The following is a 19,707-nucleotide window of genomic DNA, read 5'->3' on the forward strand; positions in this document are numbered from 1 at the left end:
GGGTGGTTTGTTATCCTGTAAGGGCCAGGCATTTATTTGCTTTAAGAGCACTTGCTCTGAATGTAGGTAAGGACTGGTGTGTTCCAAGGTAGCTCCCAAGGTCATGAATCAGGTTCATGGCCAAACCAATAATAGCAGGGCACCTTCCCTTTCAGTCCTCTTTTAATTAGGCTGAAGGGTGTTGAAATAGCTCTACTACAGTGGTTGGGAAGCCATTTGTTCGGAAAACTCAAGTGTGAAAACACTAATAAATAGCATGGGGACTGTCAGTGTGGAGGAGCCTGTTTGCCTCAGTAGTGCTTCAGAGATGGTTCTACATTTTTAGGCTCCTATGTTTATTAAAAACCACATTTTTATAGGTTGTGATCAATTAAATTGTGACTCAGTCTGTACTCAAACAATAAGCATTTTGCAGCAGAAGCTTTAAACAAAAATAATAGATTGTTATTCTCAAGTATAAATGAATGGCATAAAATCACTTTTGTACAAAAGCAGATAAAGCATTGCCCTAAATTAACATTTCTCTCTAGTGAAGTATAGTAAGTGTAACACCTTTACTTAGATTTGACCTGGTATTCCTTAACAAAGGCTTATGGTACAAAATGGTGAATAATCAAGAGAAAAAGCAAGTTGAGAAGACTTTTTAGTATTAGTTTGTGTATCATCTTTTTTGATTGGTTGTCAGCAAGAACATTTTGCTCTGAAAATGATAATTTTAGGTTAGTTAGGATAAGAGTTAGTGAATGGTAGTAGATAATGTTCCAAGTATTAGTCACAAAGATGCATGCATACTATTCTGAATTTATTCTGTACTGACAACAGTAATATTAAACTCATCTATAGCTCCCATTTTCTTTCTAGAATGCTGTTACCAAAACAAGTTATTTATAAACTAAATGAGCAGAATTCCACATGTGTGGCTTTTTTGTTGTTGTTGTTGTTTTTACTACCAAAAATGCACTTTCTTGTGGCCTTACTAAATGTGCTTTATTTCTTCAGACCATCTGGAATGGATATAAAATCTCTTTATATGCTTTTATTATCAAATAATTCTGAACAACTCTAATTTTTTTTTTCACTTAATGCGAGTAAATTGTCATTAAATCTCCTTTCTAAAGGAGAGCATGCAAGCTGTTAAGGCTGCAGTGTACCATTATCATCTTCTGTAATGTTTTCCAAGTGTGCCTTCCATCCATGAGAAAAAGGGAAGCCCAAGATTAGGGAACTGGCAGTTGTGTAGCAGCATGAGTCCAGTAATTAGAGGGAAAGACTTTTGGACAGATTGAGAGAAAAATTTTAAGGTACTCTTGAGAGTTAAAGAGCTTTGTTCTGCTCTTTCAGACTTGCTCCAGTGATTGATGGTACATATGTAGTCTCAAAAGAAAAGTGCCCTTCACTCATGCAGAAAATCTTTTCATTGCAAAGTGCTATTTTGTTTTATTTTGAGTACCTCAGGAGATTTAAAGAAATTGCAGATGATTTTTTTTTAATGGATGTTATATGGTGTTTTATGTGGTTATTTTCACTGGTTGGAATAGTCACTGGCATTGGTGTGAGGCTGTTCATCCATGGCTCGAGAGCGTTCACCTGCACATCCTTTTGAGAAAATGAGATGTTTTTTTAAGCAATAACAAATTGGAAGTCAGAAGTTAATAAATTGATGTGTTCAGAGAAACAGTAGTGATGGTAAAGGTGGCTGCTCATGTTGAATATTCAGAAGTTCTTATGACCAATAAAACATTCACAGAAAATGTAATTTCTTCTTGCTATTAGAAGACTATTTTGAAATTAATGGGGAAACAAGCAGTGGGAGGGGTGGAAAGCCTTTATCCCTCATCGGGGCTCCCTTCTGCTGGGGCTGGGGTGGGTCTGGAGCTGCAGATAAGGGCTGGTGAGTCAGGACAGATCAGCTGCAGATTGCAGAGCACTGATAAGGAGGGGAAACAGCTCAGTGGCACATTCTGAACAGGGGTGAACACCCCTGGCCTCTCGGGACAGCTGGAAAAGCCTTGTCCTAGGGAATTGTAGGAGTTTGGGAGAAATAAACCCTGGAAAATGCGGGGGGTAACGTGGAGGTTCTGAAATGGAACAGCTTGTTAAGGCAAGCCTGGGACGGAGGTGTTGCTTTTTACTGTAATCACTAAATGTACTCAGGACTGTTCCTGGGGTCTAAAACTGTCTAGTGAAAATTGCCTGGGGATTATTTTTTGTGAGTTAATCATCAGCACTCAAACAGATCAAGGAATGATCTGCTCCTGCATGGTTGTTTCTTGAGAAAATTAACACCACACAACGTGTATGTAGATGGTAGATTTAATAAAAGTTTTGCATCAGCAAGCTCTCATATTCAGTGGACCTGTCATATTCACTGAACTCTTCACTGTCATATTCAGGGGACCTGTTTGTTTCTAAGTTTGCAGGTGAAACTCCTCTGCTAGTTCCAGAGGTTTCTAAAAGGTGCTATTTTTGGTAGGAAAATAAAGATTTTACTATTCTTACCTATCTGGCTTGTGACAAGTAGAATATTAATTTTTTGCTGTCTTCATGTCACAACAGCATTACCACTCAGATTTTCTTGACTGTTGTCAATAATTATAAACAGTGAAAATCACTTAAAATAGACTTTTTATCAATAAGGCTACGCCTACTATTTCACTCAGTATTTAGAAAAATTACGTGGCTTTTTTTTTGCTCTGATATACTCATGCAGAAACAGATGTTTAAATCTCTTGCGGATGTGTATTAATTGAGATTAAATATAAGCTTTCAAGCTTGATAAATTAGAGTGAGATGTGTAAGTAACTCTGAGTATTACTTGTATTTTAACAGTGAAAGCAAGTTGAATACATTAGTACAGAAACTCCATGACTTCTTGGCTCACTCATCAGAGGAATCTGAGGACGCAAACTCTCCTCCAGCATTATCTAAAAACAAAAGTATAGGTAAAAAGACATTTTATGTTCATTTTCAATGTATATGTGATTCTAAAGTCAAATAACTTGGTGTTGTTATTTCATTATATCACACTTCACTGGGGTAATTGTACCAAGTCTTAATGTAATTTAAGTGATGATAGCTTGATAAATACACAATAGGCCTTTCTAAATACAATATCTCTTTCAGTTCTGAATTTTTCTAAAGGTGAAAAAATTTAATCTTCCGGTAGTTTCCCATCTCTGAAACATGAGATGTCAAATACACAGGTATTTGCTGTGCTAGGAGTTCCTTGTTCAGTGTTCCTGAATTTGTAAATGCAGTGTCTTGGTTTTTCTGCTCTAGTAATGCTTTTGCAGTCCTTGTAGGTGTGGAAGTAGTTCTGGAGATTATGCTTTCGTAGTAATTTGAAAAAGATTTCTACAAACAATCTGGAAACACTTGAAAAGAAAAGAATACTTTTAGAAAAATCCTACACTAGGTCAGAATTGATATTGGAAATTTTTACTTCTGAGTTAGAAATAGGTAATGAAGTTTAAACACTTCGATGGTAGTGATTAAAAGTGAAATTATTTTATGTTAGTACTGAATAAAATCTGTTTCCAAATTTAACTGGTTAAATTTGTTTCTTAGTTTAACTTGGACTGGATACAGGTGCAAAACCTTTCAATCTCTACTGCTTAATGAACTAAAAGTTGTGTTGATGTGGTGGAGTGCAGAAGAGTGTGCTGGCTGTATTACAGAGTGTATTTTCCAACTCCTGTTGTCTTAAGTCATATTTTCCATGGGTTTTCTGGTGTGTAGTTTTTATCTTCTGATGTTTTGTTTAGAGAGAGAGTCTGCTGCATGTGGCATTCACCTCCTGGTGTCAGCATCAAACTGAATCGTTAGCACAGGAAAAAGAAACTACTCATGTGGTGCTTCAGCAGAGCAGTAAAATAAACTGTTGATGCATTTCAAAGTGAAATTTTGCTGAGGAGCACATTGGGAAAAAGAAACTTTCTCCCTTTATCCTCTCTAGTTAAAAATTAGCATTTGGTTCCTTGCTGTAATACACAGATTGTCTTTGAAATGGATACAATTGCAAATTCATAGCAGACATATTTTAGTGATGGTTTTGAGATCTAAAAGAACATATTAAAGTTGAAGAGTCAGGATTAAACACTTAAATATTAGGAAATGCCAGGATTTACTGTGCAAATTTCCTTCCCTTCCCAATGTTCTGTTCATAACAAAAATGTCTTTAGCAACTGTGCTTGCTTTTTGTTTTTAATGAGAGGGTGCTCATTAGCAGTAGAAGTTATGGATGCGAGTGTGGCCAAATCAGCTTTATTTAGTAATGGATCTTGTTTTGTTCCAGCATTTGGAGGATATGTGGACTATTGGGTAGAGTGCTGTGAGGAGGGAGATGAAGGTGAAGGTGGTTAAGTGTGGCTCAGGAAGGCTGGATGTTAGAAATCAGTTGGGTATTAGCTGCTATTACTTCATACCCTAAAATTTTGTCCCTGCCACACACAGAGGTCAGTTAAAATGGAAAGCAATACTTGCTTTATAGCCTTAATAATGTTCTTGATCCCCTCTGCACTGGAACTGGATGTCTCCCTCCTTTCCTCTGCCAGCGAGAGAGGCTCAGACAGCTCACAGGAGCCAGCCTGGCTGCTCTTGTTCCAGGAGTAGAGCAGCAATCCCAGGAGAAGCCCTGGAGTGGCTGGGCAGGAGCAGCCAGCTCAGCTTGAGCCTGGAGGGGATGGCAGCAGCACCCGGGGCCTTTGGTGGGCTCCAGGAGCTGCACTGCAGCACGTTCAGCTGCCTTTGGAATAGCACAGGCTGCCAGTCTGAGTGCAGCCTGTGCACTCTGGGGCTGCCAGAGCAGGGGAAGCGCTGCCAGGCTCTCCAGGCTGGTATTTTCCATGGTTTATCACTCAGGCAGAGTTGGGCAAGAGTAGGAGGTGGGCAGTGTCCAAGCTGCAGCAGAAATGTCACCCTCCTTCCACACCTCACCTTCCTCCCTCACAATAGGGAGTGCCTGTAATATTCTAGAGAAGTTTCAAGCACTTGTAAAGGCCAAAACATTGTGTGCTTCCATCTTGTATTTCCTCCTTCAGATGTGGAAATTTTCCAAATCTGGATGAATTTCCCTGCAATTTGCTCAATTCTGCAGAAGTCAAATATCCAGCATTGAATTCTCTAAGTGATTCGATTTTTTCAGGATATAGAAGTAAATTGTTTGGTTTTCCCCAAAACTGAAGTTTAAGGAGAAAGAAGTTGCAGTGCTAGTAATCTTTTGTTAAAATCACAAATAATCTTGATAAGTATCCTATAATTATACTTCCAACTCAGTAGCATCTGTTAAAATCCTGCTGTTCCTAAACTTTTGGAGCAGCTTCATACAAGAATCATTCAATCACTGAACTCCAAACTCTCCCTTCCATGTCCAGGACTGGTGGATTGGAGCAGGTGCCAACAGGTTGTAGCTCTTTATATTCCACAGTTGCCAAGCTTGAGAAATAGGAATTCTCATTAGAACTTGGATCAAATGGGATTTTTATCTGTGGTTCCATGATCCCAGATTTAATACTCTGGTTCTTATGTCAAGATATGTGAGGGAAAATACTTACAGTAAATTCTTAGAGATCAGCAAAAAATGCACTAATGATATTATTCATGCACGCAGTTGCACTTGCAGTGCTTCAGTATTTCTTCACCAACAGCAAAGCTCCCAGGGACTGAACTAAAAGGGATTTCTGAATGATTTCTGTAAAATTTATGCCATACAATGGAATATCTTCTCTGTTGTGCAGCAGTTTGTCTCTGGAAGTCACAGTTATCTCTGTCCAGGCTGGTGAAACACAAACAGTGCTGTGATGTGCAAAGTGAAGAACTCCTGATGTTCCTTGCATTTCAACGGACTCTTTTAATTTCTCTCCATAGGTAAAAGTAGAGAACCTAAAGGAAGCCCAGCTTCAATGGAGAACAACAGGGATGAGGTAGGAATAAAAATGCTTTGGAATTCTAGTTGCATGTCTAGTGCACAGTGGCTGAGTTCACTCTGTTGTTTTTACAAGAAATACTTCAATAATAATGTCAGAAGTACCCATAAATGTCATCCCCCTTCATGCTGCTACTCAGATAGGAAGCACCAGCTACTTACTTGTTCTTTAGACAAATATGCTTCCTTTAAAAAAAATAAAAATGGATGTACTGGATCTATGTTAAGCACAGCAGCAGAGCAGAAATAGAGCAGAAATTTTCACGTGTTGTTTCTTACTTCTGTTTGTTCTCCTATTGGAAACATTCTGATGGACAAGATCTTAACATTGTAGAGAAAAAACAAGTGCCAGTGTCTTGCCTTAGTTTGCCTTTACTGCTGTAAATTCAGGTGTTTCAACTGCCCAGACTTAGCTGTGATCTGAGTGCAGAAACCATTGAAAAAAATCAGTTTTGCTCTGCAGGCAGCCAGTGCTGTGTGGCACATGAGGCACAGAGCAGGAGTCTGTTCTGCTGGCAGTTTGTGGGTGCAGCCTGCTGCCACTGCTGAGTGCCAGAGCCCTCTGGAAGGGGGTGCTGGAAATGGGGAGGGTTTTTCTTGTAGCAAGAAGAGCATTCCCAGAGCATTCTGACCTGGAACTCCTGGGGTTCAGTTTAACTGAACTGTTGAAATTGTCAGTTGCAATTACTGCTTTTCCTGCTGCTCTTTTTACATTATTTTTTATAAGGGCACTTATGATTTCTGAGTTGTTTCTAATTAATGCAAGAAACTGGCGTTTGACAGTTCCCTTGGATATAAATGTGTTGACTTTTACTTTTTTTTTGTTTCTAGGGAAGTAGTTCTTCAGAAAGAAACAAATCCTTAGGATCATCCCGCTCCAAAAGGTTGGTTTGGAAAATAAAAACAAATAACTTTTTGGGAGTGGGAAGTTATAGGAAAGTGGGTGCACTGTGTCAAATACTTTTGGTCCACACCAGTATAAATCCATGTAGTTATGAGGTACTGATAAAACAAATGCCTCATAGTACACTTAAAATTCAGACCATTTCTCAGGATGAAAGGTTAAGATGCTAAAGCTTGATTATTATTTACAAAGACAATATTATCTCATTTCTTCAGGACAAAGGAGTTTATTATACAAGAGTTCCTTCTGTCCTGTTGTTTGTACATGTAGGATTCCTTAAAAAAAGTAATTTGGGCCATACAGAAAAAGGGGATTTATGTGCTTGACTCTTGGGAGAGTGCAGCATCAGGCTGTGCTGTTGAGCTGTCCTGTGCAGAAACTGCCCCTCGCTGTATCCCTGCTTAATCCTTGTCCCCTCTTTGATCTAAAAAGTATGCAGTGAATTGTTTACCAACTTCCTGAACCTCTAGGAGATAAATTATTTGTGTCCCAAGTAAGAGCCGGCTTAGTCCAGTCAAACTCCTCCTCATGTGCTCTCAGCTGATGCTCACTCAGATTCTGTCCTCTGGGATTTTTATTAAATCCCAGTGAAGTGTGCACAGAGCTGAGCTTTCAACAGAGATCTTAGTGCTGCTCTTTAGAAGTCTGGATCTCCTTTCACTTTCCCTTTTAGCCAAGTTGCTTTATTTTATCATGCCTGCAGGAATTAATATTCTTCAGTCTCTTTGTCTTGATGCCGTATTTGCAGGTGTGGTTTTATATTTGGCTTTAGTTTCTCCCTCATCTTTTGGATCCGGTGTCCTCCTGAACTTTTTTCATTTATATATTTTTTAGTCCTGTTTTTTGCTTCCTGTCTTATCACTAAAGGGATTTTTCACTCATCCATTTGTCATACTGTACCTTATATTGACAAAACCAGTATCCTGCAGTAGTTCATGCATTAACTTCAGACTACTGAAAATTTTGCCTCATATTTTGTATTATTTTCTCCCCATCCTGACATAGTAAATTCATTCATTTTCATGGATTCAGTTTTAAATAGTTTGTGTGGAATTCTGTCAGCTGATCCTTTTGTTCAATAGTTGGCTTTTTCATTTCTTTCTGCATTTCCTTCATTTTCTCGCAAGCATCTCTTCTGCCAAGATGCTTTTTGTAATTAGCTGGTATCTGTGTGTTCTCTTTGTGCTGCCTGTTAAACCTGGAATGATGGATAAAATTCATGAGCAGACATTGAACTATGTTTCACTGAGACTTCTTTCCTGAAATTGTGACTTTCTTAAAAATACATCAAACCTCGATTTTACAACAGAGATTTTACTAGTATATACTTCTGTTTCATGTGGGAGTGGAGAAATCCTTTTCCACACCAGAAAATTATCCTACAATTGTATAGTAATAACTGGGAGCATCCCAGCTCCTAATGTCTTTAATTAATTTAAAAAGAACGTTATTTTTCACAGTTCCTATGGTGTTTTGCCTGCAGAACTTACCTGAATTGCAGTTTGTACTGTCACAGCATGTTTTTTTTCTGTCTGTGCAGGAAACCTACAGTTGTAACAAAATACGTTGGGTCAGACGATGAACAAATTGTAGATGAAACTGTAAATGAAGATATTTCAAATGAGAACTCAGAGAATGATGTAGATATGCAAAGCTTGCCTAAAGGTAGGTAATTTCTTTTTTTTGCTTGTTTGTTTCTGAATTCAGCAAATTAGCCAAGGTTATGATGCAGCATAAACGATTCACTGGAATGCACATGTATCAGTAAAATGCCTCCTGAGGGTCCTGTTGGTTTTCTGTCCACAAAAAAGAGGAACTTGAGCACTTTCAGTTTGGAGCCCAGCAGATTTTAATCTCTGGGTGCACAAGGATGTGCTGGTGGCTTAATTTCAAATGCCTGCTGACATCTGTATAAAACCATCACAAAGCAGGGGAAATGATTTATTCTGTTTTGCAGGAGTCTCGAGCTCTGTCACTTGGAGGTCTTATTTTACTCTTTACTGTCTCTGAGGTTATTAGCAATTAGATCAACAAAAGCAAAACTAACTCTGGGGGCAAAAAAGCCATTATTGGATCTGTTTTTAAGCACCTTTTAGAAACAGTTAATACTGTAGGCCTACATTTCTCTGCTCTTAGCTGCAGTGAGTTGGATTAATCTCCTCCATTTCTTACCTGTAAAAGTTACAGGAAAAATTGCTGCTGTTCACTGCATGAGTAGCAGTACTGAGAGCAATAACTCTTAAAATTATTCTTTCAGAATATTACATTATTTTCAGTGTCCTCACAACAAAACTGAGCTCCTAAGTAGGAAAGATGGGGTTTTTTCCTTCACATAATTTTGATTAGTACTTTGTTTAAATGAAAATGTCAGATTTTGAATCTTGGTAAAAAGAAAGCAGGTTTTATTCTATTGCCTTTTTGTTTATTTCATACTGAAATAAATGAAGATGAGGGAAACTGAATAGAAGGGGGCAAAGAGAGAAAAGCATAGGGTTTTGAGGGATTGAAGTGATGTCCTTTATTGGTAGCAAGTTCCTATCCAGCAGTGTGACAGTCCTGTCCAGCACATGCCACAGCAGAGCAGAAAAAGGAGATTTTGCTCCTCAGCCCATTCAGTCCTTGGCTTCTGTCCTACACCTGTAACACAGATGTAGTTTAAAATATGTGGTGTTGGTTTTTTGGTTTTGTTTTTTTTTCTGTGAACATCTGTGCATTCAAAACTTGGTTGAGTTTTAGTTTGTTGTTGTTGGCTTTATTAATCAGAACTTTCGCACTTCACTCGGATGTGTAATGGTTTCCAATTTCTAAATAAAATCATTCTAGGTACAGTGGTTGTACAGCCTGAGCCAGTGCTGAATGAAGACAAAGATGATTTTAAAGGGCCTGAATTTAGAAGCAGAAATACCGTTAAAATGAAACCTGAAGCTCCCAAAAAGCGTGGAGGTAAATACAATTTAAAACATCTGTTGAAACGGGTTTAAATTGTTGCTTACAACCACATTTGGTACATCTAAAAATTGTTCATCTTTCTGATAAATTATCCTAAAAATACCTCCACTCTTCTGGCCTTTTTTTCATTAAGGATTTTAGCTGATAGAAATTAGCCTCCATTGCTGCCCCTGCAGTGCAGCAGTGAAAGCTAAGATTAGTTCCCATTAAACTCCTTATTTTCAGTAGGTGCAGGATGCTTCGTTAGGTGCAGTTGCTTGGTTGCAATCAGGTGTTACAGGTATTCCTTTTTTAAAGGAATTGGAACCCCATTGATACAGGGACCTTCACTGACTCAGCAGGAGAGCACCCATGTTTGAGCAGGGATGTGTATGGGCAGATTATCCATCAGTGAGCTAAGAAAAAATCCTAACCCCTCAAACAATATAAACTTCTTTGTTTTGCTTTGAAATTGTGGGAAATTCCCTACCAGTGAGCCCTTCTAAAGATTACCTTTGAAAAGCTGTTGTGTCAGCTCATTTTCCATAGCTGCTGCTCAAACTGAGAAGTTAGGTAGATTATAATACTAACAGAAATTAATTTCTTTTTTTTCCCAAAAGCAAAGGAGAGGAGGGAGGATTATGTATAATGTAGCCAATAAGAAGGTAGATGCTTTTGTTAAGCCTACTGGCAATATCTTAGCTCACACACCTCCAGCAGTAGCCGGGATATTCATACTAACAGCTCTTGCACACACACACTCTTCATCCTTCCCCCTGTATCATTTGAGATCCTTGCTCTCTTTTGAAGTAATTTACTGAGTGCTGTTTCTGTGGGTGAAGGGGAGTGAAATGTGACTGTGGAAATGTGCTTGTGCAGACACCTGGGCTCGTGTGGGGTCAGTGACATTTTGAGTGTTGATGTTTTCTCTAAATTACAAACTTCAGAAGTTGGTTCTGTTTTATTCATGCAAGATGTCCTGTTCATGTAAGAATGCCTTTTCCATTTGTGCTTACAATAATTCTACATATGGTCCAACAGAACTCTTCAGGGGTACAGTGTTAAAAAGACAAGACACTTGTGCTTGAGCTTTGTGGCCTGTGCCTGCATCCCCAGGACATTTTTTATCAGCTGCCCTTCCAGCTTTTTTAATCTCCATTCCTAAGGAATTTGCAGGCCTTCCTCTGTTTATCTGGACTGGTTACTCATGTACTATGCCTGACATACATATATTTTAAATATTTGCATTTCTAGTAGGAATTTGTATGTCCTGTATGTATTAGAAATAGTGGTAGAAGCAGAACCCTTGCCTTTCTAGCAACCAAATGCTCTTATCTAAGACTGTAAGAGGCATTGTGTCATTATTTTCGACTTTTGTATCTGCAGCATGGTTGTGGTTGTATTTTTGCTAATAAATTCAGTTAGGAGTGCTTTTAACCAAGTAGTTTCTCAGTATTAATGAATTAGTTTAATTTCTTTGGATCATCATCGTTTGTAGTAGTAACACAGTTATAAATTGTCTTTTTGTGGTGCCAGCTTGCAGGTTTGATGAGGAGGCCGTAGTGCTTTCCCTGGGTAGTGGAAGAGAAGGAGGTGCTCAGGGCTTGGCAGGGAATATCCCGTTCTCCCTGCCTTGGCAGGGCCCCTCAGGGACTGCTGCAGCAGTTCAGGGGCTGTGCTGTGTGCCAGGCTGGGACTGTGGGCTGCAGTGTGGGATTCTGAGGAGCTGGATGGGAAGGGTGTGTTCATCCACGCTCAAAGCAGCATTTGAAACTGGGATTTGAGCTGGTTTGGAGCTCCTGAGAGGAGCTTGCAGGTCCACAGCTCTGCAGGATGTGCAGTCAGGGATGGCTGGAGGGTGCAAACACGTCTGTATTCAGAATTTCACTGAATTAGCAGTGTGGATCAGCTGTTTCGCTGCCCTGAGCCATCCGAGCTTGTGCTCCTGCAGCAGATTGCTGGGAGCTTGTAATGTGTTTTGAGAATGTTCATCCAGTTCCTTAACGTGCTGCTGTTGGAGCTTGGTTCTGATTCTGGGGTAGTGATTATTTAATTAAAAATATAAAAAATATGGAGTCTTTTAGTGTGTACTCAGAATGTAATCAGTAAATTAATCTGTTTGAGTTAATTTCCTTAGTGATCTAATCACTGAGCATGACAGCAAAGGGCAAGTTGCAGTTCAGTAATCTCTTATCAAACCTGGATCTGCTTGATCCCAAATTGGGCTTTTGGAAGTGCAGAACATTCACAAATGATTTTCCTTTTTGTGCTGTTGAAAACAAAAAGGTCTCAGAGCATTAATGAAGTGCCTGACATGGAGTGAGCCTGCCAGGCCTAAGTTCACCCCTTCTGATGTGAATAGGGTGGTTAGCATAAAAAAGCAGCTTTTTTGACCAAATGTAGGTGTGAGTTGTGCACACACCATGGGAGCAATCAGTAGCATGGGGAGAACATTTGGATTACAGCAAAACTGTAATTTCAGAAAAACCCAAAAACCTTTCTTACCATTCCACCATTGAGAAGGGAACAAAATGTCAGAAAAGGTTTTTCAGTCACTATTACAAGGATTGCTTGCATTTTCTCTGAGAGTTTTCTGGTTTTATTTGAGAAACTGAAACTGTGTGTGAAAGAAATGCCATAATACAAATGTGAATTGCAGTGGTATTTGTTGAACAAAGATTAAATGGGGAATGTTGTCCAGAATATCAGAGCTGCTCTGAAAGAATTTTAGTGATGACTCTAATTTAGGTGTGTTTTCATGGGATGACCAATTAACCCAATTAAACCTCTCAAAGGGAAAGAATTGTATCTTGACCCCAAGTGAAGCACAGAAATCAGGAGAAAATTCAATCTTTAAATGGCAAATAGTTACAGAAAGATTTGTCTGGTGCTGGGTGGTGCAGAAACAAAGGCCTGTGAAAAACCTGACAGGCCAGAATATTGTAAGAAAATGCAACACTACATAAAGATTTCTTAAATAAGGATGAAAACAATTAATGTGTGGTTTGTAATCCTCTCCATAGAAGAAGGACTCCATGGAATTGTGAGCTGTACAGCTTGTGGGCAGCAGGTGAACCATTTTCAAAAGGATTCAATCTATAGACACCCTACACTGAAAGTGCTTATTTGTAAGGTATGTGATAAGCAGTTCTGTTTGGTTTTGTTTCAAAATGTCGTATTAGTTGGTTTGGGTGGGATTTTTGTGGGAGTAATTCTTGTTCATTAGTCAATAAAGTTTTCAGTCATTAGCTGTTACAAATAAGGAAACTGAAAGGAGGAAAAAAAGGCAAATATACTTAGGAATTTATATTTCTTTTTTTCTTATATCCCAGTTAAACTGGTTGTAGTTTCTTTATTATTTACCTCTGCAGCTTTAAGGGTATAATCTTAGTGAATTTTTAATGTTAAATGATCTGTCTGAAATTTCTGCCTACTCATAATGTATTTTAAGAACAGATTCAAGTCTGCATCTCCTGGTACAGCATTCCATGTAAAACAGCACTGAAACAAGGAGCAGAAAAGCAGCTTCAAAGCCATCTCTGTTTCTGCCAGCTCATGGGCTGTTTTAATTAATTTATGGCAGCTTTGCAGTGCTAGTCTAGTCCATAATCTGAGTTTTCAGCTGTGTGGCTTCCTGGTGGCTCCACACAGGCCCTGAGGTGGCTGCAGAGGGAAGAGGTGGGACAGGAAGGAAATGTCTCTGCCTCCTGCTGTGGAGACCTCTGTAATTTCCCAAGAGCTGCAAAGATCCCTCTTGCACATTTCTGTAGTGATGGAGATTTTGTATTTATAAAGATAGTGCTAAAGTTAGGGATACACTTCTGTGTTAGAATGTTCATGTAGCATTTCTCTGCTCTTCCTCCTCCTCCTCCTTCCCAGTTCCTCATTATTGTTGGATACTCAGCTGACAGAGTCAGCCATGCCCATCTAGGCTGGTGTGCTGCCTCTTCTCTGCATTCTGGCTTGTTTCTTTCACCAAATGTGCTTTACAAAACTCAGCTCACAAGGTGATCGTTTCCCATCTCCGTTGGAGTCCCAGCTCTTGTTCTGTCCTTGCACACCCGTGTCCCTGCAGTGTCACCAGTGACCCGGGTCATTTTTGGAACCTGGTCAGGGTGTTGGGCTCAACAGTAGCTCTTGATTGGGAGCTCTGCTACATGAATTACATCAAAGGTTTTTTCCCCTGATTTTCTCTGTTTTTATTGAATTGAACATGGCCTTATGCGAATGTGAGAGGGAGGAATGGAAGCCCCCTCACCTCCAGCTCTTCCTTTCTTTCTGTGCCTGGTTCTGCCCTTATTTTTCACCTACTTAGGTAAAAGTCCCAGACCTGAGAAGCTGTTTTCCTTTGACTGTGAATGTTCCATCAAGTGTCTAAACATCAGATTTTACTGGGGTTTTACATTGATTTTAGTTGTTTGGATAGTTTAGCTGAACAGATGTGCAAGTCTGTTCCAGTTAATGGGGCATCTTCATTGTCAGTTCAGGTGATGGAGCCCCTTCTGCATTCTGAGTTGTGTAAATGCCTGTTCAAAGTAGAGCTACAAGTCTGGGAGAACATTCTTCAGTAACAGCTGGGAAAAAATTACACCAAACCTTCAAAATTTGGTGTCAGCAATTCAGCAACTGAAGCCATCAGTACTTCTAGCTGAGCCATTTCTATTTTTTTTCTTACCATTACCAAATTTTCAAATGAAGATGCTTTGTTTGCACCTAGAAATGGAATTCTTGCATGTTAACATCATGATAAATGCTGAAGATGTTTTAATCTAAAGCCGTATGGCATCACATGCTAACATAAGGAGTATCCAGCTGAAAATTGTAATTTATGTGGGACTAATTGTGTTGGGGGGATGTGGTGTTGATTTACCTAGGAGATAGATGGAAGAAGCATTCAGGCTGGAAAGAAGTATTCAGCTGATGTTCTAAAACACACAAATTTGCAGCAATCAGACAAAAGCCTGTTTAATTTTCAAAGAAACCTTGAGCCATCTAAATAAGTCATGGTTTGGGACCATGGAAGATATTTTTTTAGATTAAAATAAATGTAAAAGGCTTAGAATGCTGAAGACCTTGCAGCTGCAGCTTTTACTGGCTTGCTTCTAATGCATACTGAAATCTCATGAATTGCTGAAGCCAGTTGAGATTTAATAAAGAATTCCTTGTCCTCTCTCTTTCTTCACAGACTTGCTACAAGTATTACATGAGTGATGACATCAGTCGGGATTCAGATGGGATGGATGAACAGTGTAGGTAAGTGTACAAAACTGCAGTGTGTGCAAAATGGGAAAGTGTGCAAGGACTGCAGTGTGTGCAAAATGGGAAAGTGTGCAAGGACTGCAGTGTGTGCAGAATGGGAAAGTGTGCAAGGACTGCAGTGTGTGCAAATGGGAAAGTGTGCAAAGACTGCAGTGTGTGCAGAATGGGAAAGTGTGCAAAGAGTGCAGTGTGTGCAAAATGGGAAAGTGTGCAAAGAGTGCAGTGTGTGCAAAATGGGAAAGTGTGCAAGGACTGCAGTGTGTGCAAAATGGGAAAGTGTGCAAAGAGTGCAGTGTGTGCAGAATGGGAAAGTGCAAAGAGTGCAGTGTGTGCAAAATGGGAAAGTGCAAAGAGTGCAGTGTGTGCAGAATGGGAAAGTGCAAAGAGTGCAGTGTGTGCAGAATGGGAAAGTGCAAAGAGTGCAGTGTGTGCAGAATGGGAAAGTGCAAAGAGTGCAGTGTGTGCAGAATGGGAAGGTGTGCAAAGACTGCAGTGTGTGCAAAATGGGAAAGTGTGCAAAGAGTGCAGTGTGTGCAGAATGGGAAAGTGTGCAAGGACTGCAGTGTGTGCAGAATGGGAAAGTGTGCAAAGAGTGCAGTGTGTGCAAAATGGGAAAGTGTGCAAGGACTGCAGTGTGTGCAAAGACTGCAGTAACACCCACGGCTCTGTTGGTTTGGGGATCTTCTTCCTTGCAATTGTGACATTGACAGATAAAGACAAGTACAGAAGAGCTGGATCAACAATTATTTGTCACCAAGAAATGCTCAACCCCAGGGTTTGTATAAAAACCCCAGGGTTTTTATAACTGCTTGATTGTTGTTTTAGTAATGAACAGGAAAACATTTTATAAAGAAATCTAATAACAAACACCTGTAAGATACCGTATTTTTAACTAAATAACATGCCACCTTCCTAACACCTTAAATATGGGATAGAATCTGACACTCTAAACTTCATGAGCCAGAGAAGCTCAGTTCTCTAGATGCATCCCTCACTTTTGAAATACCAGAGCACTTCTCTGTCCTTATGTCAAATATCTAAATGTGTAATTCAGTCAAAATTGTGCAGTCTGTGGTTTCTATGGGCTTATTGTGTACCACTTTTCAATCTTCATGTAGTGCAGTAGTAATATATGAGTTAAGGCTAGAAAGACCAAAGTTTATTAATTTTGCTGTAAAATAAATCACAAATTTTCAGAAGAAACAGGGAAATTTTAATTTAATTATTTTTTTCTCTTCTTTAAAGAAATCAGTGCTGAAACTGTGTTTGAAAATTACTGACCATTTCAGCTTTGTGAGCTGTTAATTTAATACATGAATTTTCTGACTTTGCAATTCTCCACTGAGCTTTTCAGTAACGATTTCAAGTAATGGATATCTGTTCATCACCTGAATTTTAAATATGTGTGTATCACCTTGTTGACGTGGAGACAAAACTCACACCTTTCTCACTCTCATTGCAGGTGGTGTGCTGAAGGTGGAAATTTGATTTGCTGTGACTTTTGCCATAACGCCTTCTGTAAAAAGTGCATTTTGCGCAACCTGGGCCGAAAGGAGCTCTCCACTATCCTGGATGAAAATAACCAGTGGCACTGCTATGTTTGCCATCCAGAGCCTTTGTTGGACTTGGTCACTGCGTGTGACAGTGTCTTTGAAAATTTAGAACAGTTACTTCAACAAAACAAAAAAAAGATGAAAGTTGAAAATGAAAAAAGTAAAACATATGACCACACAGTCAAGTTTTCTCCAAAGAGGAATAATGCAAATTGTAATGGGGAAGAAAAAAAAATAGATAATTCATATTCAGGTTCACTAACGTATTCTTATAAAGCACTGATGGTGCCAAAAGACTTGCTTAAGAAAACAAAAAAACTGATTGAAACCACAACAAATCTGAATTCTAGCTTTGTAAGCTTTTTGAAAAACGCTGCAGAAAATGTCGAAATAAGCCCAACTGTGCAGCTGTGCCAGTTGAAAGCTTTTAAATCTGTGCTGAGTGACATGAAAAAAGCTCATCTGTCACTAGAAGAAGGCCTGAACCTGGAGATTCAAGCATTGAATGTTAAAATCAAAGATAAAAATACCAAAGAGAAAAAAACTGAGGTTAGATCAGAAAAAAATGAGGTGAAAAAAGATGAAGGAAAGGAACATGTGGCATTAAAAGAGGATGTCACCACACAGGCACAGAAAAAAGTTGTGTCGGAGCAGCCTGACAATGAGCCCATGGATCAAAGTGTTCCCTCGGAGCAACAGACAGATAACAAGGCAGCTCCTGGGGAAGAGAAAAAGTCTGGCAGAAATGAAGAACCACAGTATGAGCCCAACAGCACAGAGGCTTTAGACATGGATATCGTGTCCATCCCCTCGTCCGTTCCCGAAGATATTTTTGAGACTCTGGAATCCGGTATGGAGATTCAGATGCCATCAGATGAACAGGACAGTGGAAGCACAGCAGCAGATCAGGAGACTCTAAATTCAAATACAAAAGGGAACGCTCCTGTGAAAGATACCAAAGGTGGTACTAAGTTAAAATCATCGGCTAAAGGAACAAAAGAACTGGTTGTAAAATTGACCCCGGTTTCCCTTTCAGAGTCCACAGTTAAAGCTGAAGATCAAGACAACAGCCTAGAGAAGGACAATAAGGACGCTGATGCATCTAAAGATGTCGATGCATCTAAAGACGCTGATGGATCTAAAGACACTGATGCATCTGAAGACACTGATGGCTCTAAAGACATTGATGAATCCCAACCTGGGGCAGCAGACTGTGATTCTGTCAAACAAAACCACAGTGCCGGCAGCGAGCCCTCCGCAGAGAACGACGCCGTGCCCGCCGAGGACGCGGATCTCCGGAGGTCGCCGCGCGTCAAGACCACCCCGCTGAGGCGCCCCACGGACATCAGCCCCCTGACATCCAACTCCGAGGAGGACAGCAACGACACCAGCAATGAGAAACAGAAGAGGAAACCTGCCAAGCAGCCCAGGAGGAAAAACGATAAAAGGAATTCTTCTGACAGCACTGCTGACGGTCCCAGCCCTAACAAACTTTCCAAATCCAAAAAGCCATATGACTTAGATCACAGCTCAGACTCTGATGAGTTGCCAGCTGTCCTTAAAGAAGCAGGGATGATGAGTCGCAGCTCCTCAGACAGTGAGAGCAACAGCGAAACCCGAGCAAAGAATCAGAAGGCTTCGGATTTTCAAAAGAGTCAGCCAGTAAAGGATGAAAATGGGAAACGAAAAAGGAAAAGTTCCAGTTCTGGTTCAGATTTAGATGCTAAGAGAGGCAAATCAGCTAAAAATGCTGCTGCCAAAAAGAAACGACAGAACTACTCTGATTCTTCAAACTATGATTCTGACTTGGAAAAAGAGATAAAAATGTTGAGTAAAATTGAGGCTGCAAAAAAATCAAAGAAAAAGTACTCACAAAAAGATGATAGTTATGATTCCTCTGAAGAAGAGCAGAGGAAAAAAGTGAGCAGTAAGAGAAAGTTAAATCTGAAGAAGAAGAGGGATAAATCTTCTGAAGATGATGATGCTGAGAAGTCTTCTCCAGAGAAGGAAGTTAATCACTCTTCTAAAGATAAAAAAACGGGTAAGAGGTCAGCTGCTAAGGACAAGATAAACAGAGACTCAAAAGAAAAATCTGCAAAGGGAAAACGTGATGAGTCTTCTGATGCTGAGAAGCCTTCACTGGAGAAAGAGGAGAGTCCTGAAGTTAAGAAAAAGAGGGATTTGAAAAAGAAAAAGTCACTGGATGATTCTTCTTCGGAGAGTACTGAGAAATCGGCAAAGAAAGAGCACAAGTCGGAGTCTTCAAAAGACAGGCTTAAGAACAAAAAAGGATCAGAAAGCAAAGCAAAGAAATCTGAAAAATTGAAAAAGAAAGGTTTCAAGAAGGAACAAGACGATTCCTCTTCTGATCTTGATAAGTCATCTGCAGAGAAAGGAAGTAGCAATTCTTCTGAAAATGACAAAATTAAAAAGGAACCTGTGTTTACAGAGAAGAGAAAATTGAGAGAGAGAGTAGCTAAAAGAGTACACGTTGATTTATCCTCTGATACTGAGAAATCTCCCCAAAAAGAGGAGAGTTCGGATGATGACACCGTTAGGCGTAAAAAACAAACTGAAACGAAAGAAAAGAAAAAAATAAGCCACAAAAAGAAAATTTCCAAGAAAGAACAGAATGACTCATCCTCTTCCGATGAGGAATCTTGCGAAGACACTAAGAAAAAGAGTAAAAGAGGATCAGTAAAAGAAAATAAAAAGAGCAACTTAAAAAAGAAAGTGGCAAAAAAGAAGGTGGTTGTCACTTCCTCTTCGTCGTCTGATAAGGAGGAAAATGATGATCAGAACTCCTCGGGCGATGGGAGCAGCGACGAGCAGAAGATCAGGCCGGTGACCGAAAGCTTGATGCTGTCTGCTGATACAGGATTTTGTCAGTCATCAGGTGTGCAAAAGATGTTCATGTACACGTATTAAAATATTAACAGAGGAATTTTGTAAGATTTGGGTGACATTTAATAATCTAGAAGCAAAAAGCAGTCATCAGTTGGTAATTATGTATTTCAGTGTTTGCAGACTGTTGGGTTTTCTGATATGGATTTGGAAGCACATATTGTAAAGTTCCTTTCCAGCCTATCTGTGGCTGTAAGATGCTGTGATTTCAGTTTGTGCAGCTTGTGCCTTGAGGA

At 39.6% G+C, this 19,707-nt stretch overlaps 1 protein-coding gene across 3 annotated transcripts in view; it reads left to right on the forward strand.

Moving 5' to 3' along the window:
* The window catches only part of ATRX (ATRX chromatin remodeler), a 66,140-nt gene that overhangs the window by 8,053 nt on the left and 38,380 nt on the right, over window positions 1-19,707 (forward strand). Inside the window, exons 2-9 of one of the 3 annotated variants that reach the window (XM_063416879.1) lie at window positions 2,830-2,942; window positions 5,866-5,921; window positions 6,755-6,807; window positions 8,368-8,492; window positions 9,651-9,770; window positions 12,779-12,888; window positions 14,941-15,008; window positions 16,477-19,463. In XM_063416879.1, coding sequence (XP_063272949.1) covers window positions 2,830-2,942; window positions 5,866-5,921; window positions 6,755-6,807; window positions 8,368-8,492; window positions 9,651-9,770; window positions 12,779-12,888; window positions 14,941-15,008; window positions 16,477-19,463 — 3,632 coding nt within the window. The remainder of the gene's footprint in view (window positions 1-2,829; window positions 2,943-5,865; window positions 5,922-6,754; window positions 6,808-8,367; window positions 8,493-9,650; window positions 9,771-12,778; window positions 12,889-14,940; window positions 15,009-16,476; window positions 19,464-19,707) is intronic. The other 2 variants (XM_063416880.1, XM_063416881.1) reach the window with 2 other exon arrangements.

Source organism: Prinia subflava, chromosome 20 (genome assembly GCF_021018805.1).
Source record: "Prinia subflava isolate CZ2003 ecotype Zambia chromosome 20, Cam_Psub_1.2, whole genome shotgun sequence".
Lineage (NCBI taxonomy): Eukaryota > Metazoa > Chordata > Aves > Passeriformes > Cisticolidae > Prinia > Prinia subflava.